At 32.9% G+C, this 10,948-nt stretch overlaps 1 protein-coding gene across 1 annotated transcript; it reads left to right on the top strand.

The window, feature by feature from the left end:
• Positions 1–1,333: 1,333 nt before the first annotated feature.
• On the top strand, positions 1,334–2,640 carry LOC136204165 (uncharacterized). The gene has a single exon (XM_065995361.1). The coding sequence runs from the start codon at positions 1,436–1,438 to the stop codon at positions 2,405–2,407; it is 972 nt and encodes a 323-aa protein (XP_065851433.1). The 5' UTR covers positions 1,334–1,435; the 3' UTR covers positions 2,408–2,640.
• Positions 2,641–10,948: the final 8,308 nt, after the last annotated feature.

The raw sequence follows: 10,948 nt of genomic DNA on the forward strand, positions 1-10,948 counted from the left end.
TATACCCTCTATTTTCTCCTCCCCTTCCCTTTCCCTCTAACTTCTCTCTACTTTGTTTCTCTTCCTTCCATCTTTCCCTTAGATTCAACAGTGATATTGTTGATAAGAGTGAAGATCAATTTGAGGAGGAAGGTAATGAATCAAGACGATATCCAATTACCCCTTTTAAACCAGCTTTCCAAGCAGACACCCAGAGTATCCCGCCCTTGTAGCCGGCCGACAACTTCTTCCACTAACAAACTATCTCAACAAATTTCATCTGTAACTATTTTACCTTCAAATTGAATGTATGAACAAGCGTCTCGTCTTAGATTTCTTATAAGGAGCCTTACCCAATTCTCTATTCAAAGATTCGCCTTCTTCTCCTCTGTTTATCAATACGCTCTTCGACGACGCCAGCGGCCAAGCACCATAAATGGGATTCTCAGCTGAAATTTTTTGTCAGTTTTATCGGAAAAGGGATTAAAGTAATAAAAAATTTTAAAGCAGTAAATTTCACCTAAAAAGAAATTCTCCAATATTACGCACTGTAATCTTTTCCGTTACAGCCCAAGCTTGTAATTCTATTAACATCTGATCATTAACAGTTCATCCAATTTGATAAAAAAGAATAGATCACAATGATACAAGCCCACTCATTTTGAAGCAATAAAGTCTGAGGACTTAGAAAAAAATGGCAGAGAAGAGGAGCAACCCATGAGTTTCTGCAGATATAATAAATTACTGAATATAGAAAAGTGATAGTTTAAATCAGGGTTTAAATTGAATAGTTGCAGGAGAACTTATTTTTCATATGTAGAAATATAGATTTTGGTTCCAGTTGTTTCTTGTTGCGTTAATTGTTTATATTGTTAAATCTTCTCTGATCATTCTCTTCGTGTTGATTTTAGGGAGTGAGGAGTTGGAGAGAGAAAGGGAAAGGGAAAGTGAGGAGGAAATAGACTGTAGAATAGTAATTTTATATTAGGTGACTTAAATTTTAACTTTTTGACTGGTCAAACCGCTGATGTTGCGGGTTGATCGGTCATTTTTACCTGCTGTACACCAAAGTGAGAGGTCACCTATAAGTTCGTATATATTAATGAGACAAATTGAAGGTTGTACACCAAAATGTGAAATTGGATAAAGATTGTACACCATCAGTGAAATTTACCCGTTTAATGGGAGAAAGAGAAAGAAGAAAAGGGGAGGGTATTGTTTACAATAAATTCACTCGGTTAGAATAAGTCAGTATATTTGGAAGAAATTTTAATATGATTGGATAGAATAGAATAGAATAGGACAATTACAACAAGAAAAAGTCCGATTTCTCCCATGTGAATCATCAACCAATGAACTCCAAACATCTCCAATTAATATATCTAACATTACTAATATAAATATAAAGCTTTTACAGATTATCCCTCTCATTCCTCCTCAACTCTAATTTCCAAAAATGGAATCTCTTCTTCTTATGAGCATTGCAGGTATCCTCAGAGAATCCTTCAAAATCTTCACCAAAAATGGAAAAATCTTTTCTTTCATCGCCATTATCACTCTTTTCATCAATTCAATTCAATACTTTTCCAATTTCTACACCATTAAACCTCTAATTGCAAACCTTATCATGGAGGGAACCGTGCTGAAAACATTCCCAGAAAATCCTGAATCCCCCAAAATCATCTCCCATATAACAAAAGATCTCAAAGTCTTCATCGGTTTAGAACTAATCTACTTCACAATCGACACACTTCTCTTCCTATTCCTCACATCCGCAACAATCCTCGCTGCAGCTCTAATCCACGGCGGAAAACAAAACGACTTGTCGTTTAAAAATCTGCTGTCAAAAACACTGAAATCATGGTTCAGAGTGTTAGCTACTTGGTTTTTCACTTTCCTGTTTTGTGTACTTTTCTTCTTCGTTTTTGTCATTCTTGTATCTGTCACAGCTCTGATATTCCCAAATCATTCTCACTTGCTTCTTGCTGCGATTCCACTTGGGGTTTCAGCCATGATTTTGTACATATACTTATCTGTTACTTGGAATTTGGCGATTGTGATTTCTGCAATTGAGAAAACAAAAGGGATTGAAGCAATTAGGAAGGCAGGAGAGATTCTCAAAGGCATGAAATTGAAAGGGTTTTTGATGAATCTTTTGCTGTGTGTAGTAGCTGTGGGTTTATCTTCAGGGATTCAGATGATAGATTGGGGGAAATCTCAGTCTTTTGTGGTGTTTAAAGGTGTGGTTGTAGTGTATGTTCGTAGCCTGCTGAATATGTATTACTTTGCAGTGTTTACTGTGATTTATTACATGTGCAAGAAAAATCATGGTGAAAGAGTTGATTTTGAAGGAAGTTGTTCAAGTGGATATGCTATGGTACCCACCACCACTTCCATAGCTCCACTTGTTGATGATCAGCTGCCATGATTGATTGCTAGAGGAATATATGTATTATAAGTTGTATTCTACTTATTTTGTGTGGCTTCTACTTGTGTCAATACTTCAAGCAGGGACAGATTTAGAAGGGGTTTGGAACTAGTTGTTAGAAAACGTTAAAACTTTGATGGAAATTGTGTTCGGGTCTTTAAGTTTTTATGTAAAAATATCAAAAATTATCAATTCAGTACTTATAAATAACAGGACATAATGAATTCTGGATCCGTCACTGACTTCAGCATTATATAGGAGTTCAGCTACAATTTTGTAATTTCATCACCAACTTGTAACTGTGTAATGGCGATGCAGTTGAGTTGTAGTCAAACCGGACAACTGCTAGGAGGTTTCAATCAAGAGTGGACATTTGGAAAATGAATAAAATGTGAAATTAAGGATCAATTTACTCTAAATTAATATTTGAGTATTAATTTAGTCGTTAAAATTAGTATGAAATGTTAAATTAACTCATGATCAAATCAGTTCTGAAAATATAATATATTTTCGATACTTAAACTTTATTATGTTTACATTTTGATATCTGGAATATATTTTTATACTTAAAAATTATTATATTCTGTGTAGCCGTATAACGCTTTTGGCATAAATAAATTTCGATATATTTTATTTATATAGATCCAATTTTAGATAAGAATTAATTGAATTCAGAATTTTAACTTTACAAAAAAAAATTTAAATTTTTTTTGCTAATGAATTAATTGGATTAAGTGATAAAATGTGAGAAAAATAAATAGAAGCCAAAATCACACTAACAAAAAAAATGTTTAAAAATCTCTCGAAATAGAAGCGAACGATTAATTTTGATTGAAACTCCTCGAAACAGATGCAAAAAAACCCCCACTGAACTCCTCCAAATGGTATTAGTGCATTGATATTTTGCACTAGCGTATAATGTAATGCGATGACTGTAAAATATTCTGTGTTGCGCAGAATATAATAGTTTTAAGTATCAAAATCGAATTCATGTATCAAAATATAAAAATGATATAGTTTATAGTTTAATGCATTTATGGATCAATTTTATAAACTTGAATTACGTTATCGTAGTTTAATATATGTGTACGGTATAAATCGAACCTATCGTTACTTCCAAAATTTAGTTTCGTTATTTATCCTCAAAAACAAATAACTCGATGCGAATGATCGATTCAATTGAAAAATGTTAAGTTTTGATTCCGAAGCTAGGTAATTTATGAGTAGGTGAAATTCACACTTAATAAAAACGAATTTAATAAGTTTCAAATTCACGAGTTATTTTGTTAATTAACCTTAAAAAGGTAATAAAAGCGGATTTTTGAAAATTTTAAGAAACTCAAAAGCATAAAATAAACCCAAAACTAAAAAGAATTCACACGAGAAGTCTATTTTCTTCATAATTTTTGAGAGCTTTTTCTTTATTCGAGTCATAAGGTTTGCACTAAATACCGGGTTAAGTACATCTATTTCGGTATAGGACTGATATATGATAAAATGATCCCATTTAAGCTAATTCTTTTCAATTGTTTTCTTGTTTTTCATACATCTTTAGAAAACCCATTTGAGCCTACTAACCAATTTTTCTTTCTCAACTAATTAACATTTAACCCATTTTTTTCCTCGTTTGAGTACCGGAAGAATAAAAACAATTGCATCAATCACTTAAAAGCCAAAATTCTAGCAAAAAGTGCAAAACCGCTACTGAAATAGTTTTTGTGCCACGCTAGAAAAACAAAATAAAAGAGTTTCAAGCTCTTTCAAGCACTTTCAATCATTATCTTTCCAAATTGCTAGGTAATAAACAAATCATGATGCAAGTCAAAATTAGTGTTCAAACTTAAGTCTCACAAATTAACTTCTAACCCATTTTTAAGCCTTATTATAACTCCAATCCAAGATCTTTTTTAATATTGTTTTAACCGTAATAAAGACTGAAAGACTCGGATAAACATGCAAACTCAGTGTGACTTCGGGTAAGTATAAAGAAGATAGTATAAACACCCAACCATCCAAAATTTGTGTGATTGAGTGAAATACATTGGTGAGGTGCAATCGAGTTTCTCGTAAATAATCAATTTCTGTTAAATTGTCTATTAAGATTAATCAATGAAATTTCAAGACATGAATTTGGTTATCCTTTCGTCCACACATGTGCTCATTACACTCTTTTCATAAAATCTTAGTTTCGGAAATCACACACTCAATTAAATTGAGAAATGATTTGTTTCTCAATGTCTCAATCATTCGTCCTTCAACTATGTTTACTTGAGGACAAGTATGTTGGTCCCTTGTAATGTTGTAAGTATAGTTCCAAGGGGGGGTTAGGAATTATTTAAACTTTTTTCTCAATTAGGGCAGACTTCTTTTTCTAAGGAAAAAGGTTTTAACAGCGGCGCTGAGTAAACAGCAAGATACTGGCTTAGTCAACTGGTGACTAGGTCAGTTTCTCAGCTTGAGTCAGGAGATAGCACTTAGAGTCTATTCCTGAGCTCAGATGTTCACTGCGCACAACTCAGCTTGACCTCTTTACTTGGTCAGTTTTTGGTTATTTTAAGCAAGCAATTTATATAAGGAGTTAAAGGTAAGAAATACTTTACTCAGCAGATTTATCCAGGTTCGGCTTCTTCTAAGCCTACGTCCTGTCCCCGGAACACGTTCCGAGATTTCGAATCCTCTACTGAGCTCTTTAAAGGTAGAGCCTCAAACCTTTTACAATCTTAGCAACTGAGTATAACAAGAGTATCTTCCTCTATACCTCTACTCAATCCTAATCTCACGCTGAGTACTATAACCGAGTACTCAGCCTCTCCTTTCTAATCTCTAGAAATGATAAGTGTTTGTCCTATACAATGATTTGCTAAGACACTTTAGACGATTGAAATAATCACTCTAGACTTTTACACAAATATATGAAATGTAGTGTAAGATTTGCTTTGCTTCTTTGCTTGCAGAACTTGTGTAGAAATTTGGTCAGCGTAATGGCTTGATCAAGTTCTGTGTGGAATGAAGCTTCTGATGGCACTATTTATAGAGACGTCTGGGCATCGGTCATTTCGAATTTCGAAATAACCGTTGGAGGGAAACGGCTTCATGTCGTTGTCATCCTGACTTGCTCAGAGCTCTCGGCCAATCAGATTTGTGTATCTTCTGTCCTCGGTCAGCTTAGCAGAATATCTCTCCTTTTATGGTAAAGTCAACTGGACAGCATACTGTGTCGACTGAACTTTACCCAAAGAGGAAATACTTTGTCTAGAAGTTTTCCTTAGCCAGCTGCTGTCTTTGTACGTTTGTCCAATCTACTCAGCAGCTTCATCTTGAAGTTGTTCCCAAAGGTCTTCTAGATCCTTCTTTTGCTGAGTTGTGTTTTGTCCAAAGTGACAACGTTTTGACAAACGCGGACCGAGTTGTACTGAGTTGTTTGACATGGGCTTTGACACTTGTATTGGGCTTGGGCCTTTTAATTCTTGTGTCTTATAAACAATTTAACTCAACATTGAACAAACACATTAGTAGAATAAATCAAAGCATTTAAACTTAGTGTGTTTAGAATATGTATTTCAATTATACTTAAACAATTTTGTCAAATCAAAATTATGTGGAAAGATGTTTCAATAAAGTAAAACTTTAAAGTTTGAGGAGGTTGATATGGACGTTTTATCCATATCTTTTAGAAAATTTACGGTTTATTCTTGAACTAAACAATTAAGTTTAATATGTAAATTTCACGTATATTTCAATAAATCAATGAGAAGTAATAAAACATGTATAATTTTAATTAATTATAGCTATTTTGAATCTCGTTTCATTATAAATAAAGTAAATAAATCAATCAAGTAACCCGAGTTCAATGGTTGTATTTTACAAGCATAAGAAACGCATGCAAGATGCAAGAGACATACGAAAAGTAAAGAAGCGACGCATTACATGCCATGTGAAAAGAATAAAATACTCTTCCAGAATCAACACGGTGTATGGAAAGTCAACACGACGTGTGGGTGTAAAGGGAACAAGGCGTCGCGTCAATGAAGCCATGTTTGGAGATGTCCCCTAGTCAATAGGCATCCCACACGGTATGTGGATTTCCCACACGATGTGCGGGGAGCTTGAAACAACCTTGCATCATAAATTTTCGCCAAGGTCTATAGTCCACGAAACCCACACGATGTGTGGATCTTGAGTCAAAGCTTTCACTCGATGTTTTAAAAGAGGAACTATGTCTGGTCTCCCATCCCCAAGTCAACACGGCGAGCGGCACCATTTTTCAGCATTAGTGTGTGAACGAACCAAAGACATTGTAATTTACGATTATGCCTCGAGCTTGATTTTTGTAAAAATAGGAGTGCTTAGCACTCACTTAAACATTTAGTTTTTCATGCCATTAAGTTCCTTCACCTTGAGAGCTTGTTGTAATTCTCCCATTGTTCCGATGGTGTTACGTTCCATCTACATTCCCCATGCTCGAGAGTTCCACCTCCGAATATGAAGTGACGATCTTGAGTCCGGTTAGCTAGTTCTAAAGGCTGATTCTTCTTTTTTTTTCTTTGTTAACTAGTTTTTACTCTTCCTTTGTGCTAGATTCGATTGTATTCCACATTTACGATTTTCACAGTTATAATATATGGTTTACGGTTTTCAGTTTCACTATACTTGATGATGTTTATTCCTTACTTTGATTCTCATACTTGATTATTGTGTAGGTTGGTTATGAACTCTGAAATCCATTAGAATTATATAGGCGTTGTCTTACCGGAATTGACAACGTGAAAACCATAGGAATTGACGAGCCACGGAACTTACGAGCCCTATTTTCTGAATCTAAAAATTAGAGTCGCCTTAAAAATTAGATTTTGCATATGTAGTTGGAGTTGTAAGCAGATTTTGGATAATCCATGAAGACAACATTAGAAAGTTGTTAAATGGATTCTTAGATACTTGAAGGCAAGTCTTAAGACGTTCTTATGTTATGGAGGATTTGAACTTATTCTAGAAGGCTTCATTGGTGATATGACATGAGACATCGATCATAAAACATCAACTTTGGATTACGTATTTACATTTATCGGGGGAGCAATCTCTTGGCAATTAAAATTACATAAATGTATTCCTCACTCTACGACTAGATGGGGTATATTTCAGCTGCTAAAGTAGGTAAAGAAATGATTTGGTTGAAGAGATTCTTTGAAGAATTAGGTCAAAACTAATCATACTAAATCATATATTGCGACAATCAAAGTGCCTTCGACTTAAGTAAGAATACTCTTTATCATTCTCCAACGAAGAACATTGATATTGGGTATCATTGGATATGCGATCAATTGGAATGAGGGGTTTTTCAACTAGAGAAAATCTTGACGGAAAGGAACCCTTCAAATATGTTGATGAAATGATTCCTCGAGAGAAGTTTGACTTATGCAATAAATTGATTGGCATGAGCTCCAACCCCGTCCCTAAGCCTGGCCAAGAAGAGCGCCTGCCCAGGATCCAAGGAAATGAAGGGCCCAAAAAATATACTTTTTTATAGCCTTAAATTAGCCCATTATTATATATATTAATAGAGAAAAAATAGCTATTCAAATATGAATAAATCGGTCAATTAATTAGACTTCAGTCTTCATTTGCGAGCCATTTCCTTTTTATATGTTGACTATTCTTGTACGGTCGGTTAATTAAGGAGAGAATTTTACCTTTTTTTTTTACAACCAATGAAGCATATATTAAGAATCAAGAAGAAGCATATTACAAATAAAATCAGGGGTACAGAAAACCACTCACCCCGATGTAAAGATAAAATACTACTTCTAGCTAACAAATGAGCAACAGAATTTTACCTTTATAATCACTAATATATTCTTAAATGCATGGGCTTTTAATAACTAAAATATAAATGTAGTTCATAAAAAATTTTACATTTAACAAAAGTTACAATAACTGATCAATAATTAATCCAAAACTTAAAACACTGTTTTGTCTATATATCTCTATTTTCCAATTACTTATTATCTTCTACAATCAATCCCCCAAATCTCAATAATTTCTAATTCTCTCCCATAAACAGTTATATTATTTTTTTTTTAAACTATATGAGAAGTTTTTCGAAGTTAAAATTATTGAAAACTATATGAAATCGTCAATGTCACAACATAAAAAAGGTTGAATGATTTAGCCATTTTATATATTGAAGTAAATATGTTAAAACATATTGATGTGACATCATTATTAATGATTTTGGATCTAGAAATGCTAGTAGACATCATTTTGTATAAGAAATACGGTACTTAAAGTAATTTTTTATATATATGATTAACTTTTTTACTTTATTTTTTACTTGCACGTATTTATTAAACCTCTTTTAATACTTCATCTCTAGGCCTCTAAAATCTCAGGATCGGCCCTGATGAGTTCTAATTATAGAGCTTATTAGGTATTTTTTTACGTGTCTGGACATGGAGATTGGTAGACTCCAAACACCTAATTCTTTGAAATAAAGGTGAAGATTTACACTTATGCCTTTGAAAATAATGGTGTAGTTTCCAGTGCATTAATGCACCAAAATATAAGTTGAAAAACTTGTTAGAAAATTGACTATAAAATCCATGCAAGGATGAAGCTAAAATCATCCCAAAAATTGTTTACTTTTTTTTATGGATTTACAAAAAAGAGTTAGAGAAAAAAAAATAGAGAGGGAAATTTGAGAGTTTGGGAAATACTATAATATGGGTGTAAAGGTAAAATCCGAGTATTCTAAATGTGTCCTAAATTATTGTATATTTAAAGTTTGAGTGTGTTTAAAAGAGCTTTAATCTCTATATTTTTAGTATTGTTAGTGGAGTTATTTTCGGCACTCCGTAATTTTTCATTTACAAAAGATTTTCATTTTTGTGTTTTTTTATTGATTTGTTTTTATTCCCATATTTATTAATGCTATATTTTAATTATAGACATTACATTGTTACTAATTTAATTGACTGAATAAATAAATATAAAAAATATAACTTCAAATTTGACCGTTGCTGATTTAAAAGATGAAATATAACTTGTATATTATATAGGTGCCGTTTGGTTCGCGGAATGGAATGAAATAGAATAGAATGATTATTCCGAATGAATAGAATAACAAAAGATGTAATAGAAATTCCGTAGGGCTAACTATGTTTGGTTAGTGGAATAAGATAGAATTGAATATATAATTTGTTTATTAAAAAGATAACACTACCCTCAAATGTAATATCTTATTTCTTTTACATTAAAAATGGAAAAGCGTGAAAATACACAAAAAAAAAAGTTGAAAATTTGTTAAAAACGCGAAAACACAAAAAGTGAAAAAATTCGAAAATCACGAAAAGTAAAAAAAATATTAAAAACAGAAAACATGAAAAAAGTGGAAAAACATGAAAAGCGAAAAACGTGAAAAAAATATGAAAAAAATATGAAAAACATGAAAACGTGAAAAAACGTTAAAAACATGAAAATGTGAAAAATGTGTTTATAATGTTTTTTCATATTTTCATGTTTTTTACATTTTTTCGTGTTTTCCAAGTTTTCTTGTTTTTCTCGTTTGTTCATATTTTCGTATTTTCACATTTTGTCACGTTTTCGTGTTATTCACGTTATTTTGTTTTATTTTATTTTTTGCATTTTTTCGGTTTTTCGCATTTTCACGTTTTAGTTTTTTTCCTTTTTCGCATTTTCATTTGTTTCGTGTTTTTGTATTTTTCGCATTTTGTTACTTTTTCATGTTATTCACGTTTTTTCACGTTTTTCATATTTTTTCATGTTTTCGTATTTTGTTTGCGTTTTTCGCGTTTTTCACGTATTGTCACGTTTTTGTGTTTTAGCATTTTTCACGTTTTCGTATTTTTCATATTTTTCAAGCTTTTGTATATTTCGTGTTTTGTCACATTATCGCGTTATTCCTATTTTGTGTTTTCTTGTTTTTCGCTTTTGTTCATGTTTTTCGTGTTTGTTGCCTATTCTCGTGTTTGTAACGTTTTCACGTTTTTCACGTTTCATATTTTTCGTATTTTTACATTTTTTAACGTTTTCCGCATTTTTCACATTTTTTTATGATATAAATTATTAATTCGAGAGGGCGAGCCTTGGCGCAACGGTAAAACGTTGTTGCCGTGTGACCAGAGTCTTAGGAGCGGCCTCTTGCCAATTAAATTGGCAAGGGAAGGCTTGCCCCCAATACACCCTTGTGGTGGGACCCCTCCCCGGACCCTCGCTCAGCGGGGACGCGTAATGCGACCGGGCCGCCCTTTTTTTTATAAATTATTAATTCGCCAAAATTTATAAGATTTAAGAAATTGGCTAGAATTTAGTGAAGGGTAATTTTATAAATTAGTGGAGGGTAATTTTATTAATTACAAGAATGCAATATTAGGAATATGCTATTCCTGGATAAATTAAAGAATGACCCTGTTTGGTAAAGAGCGTTTTGGGATAAAAAAGAGCGGTTTTGACTAACTTTAGAGGTTTGGCCACTGAAACCGCTAATTGAAGTGTTTGGTGGAGAGAGGTTTGGGAGATAGTTTTGGG

Source organism: Euphorbia lathyris, chromosome 8 (genome assembly GCF_963576675.1).
Source record: "Euphorbia lathyris chromosome 8, ddEupLath1.1, whole genome shotgun sequence".
Classification (NCBI taxonomy): domain Eukaryota; kingdom Viridiplantae; phylum Streptophyta; class Magnoliopsida; order Malpighiales; family Euphorbiaceae; genus Euphorbia; species Euphorbia lathyris.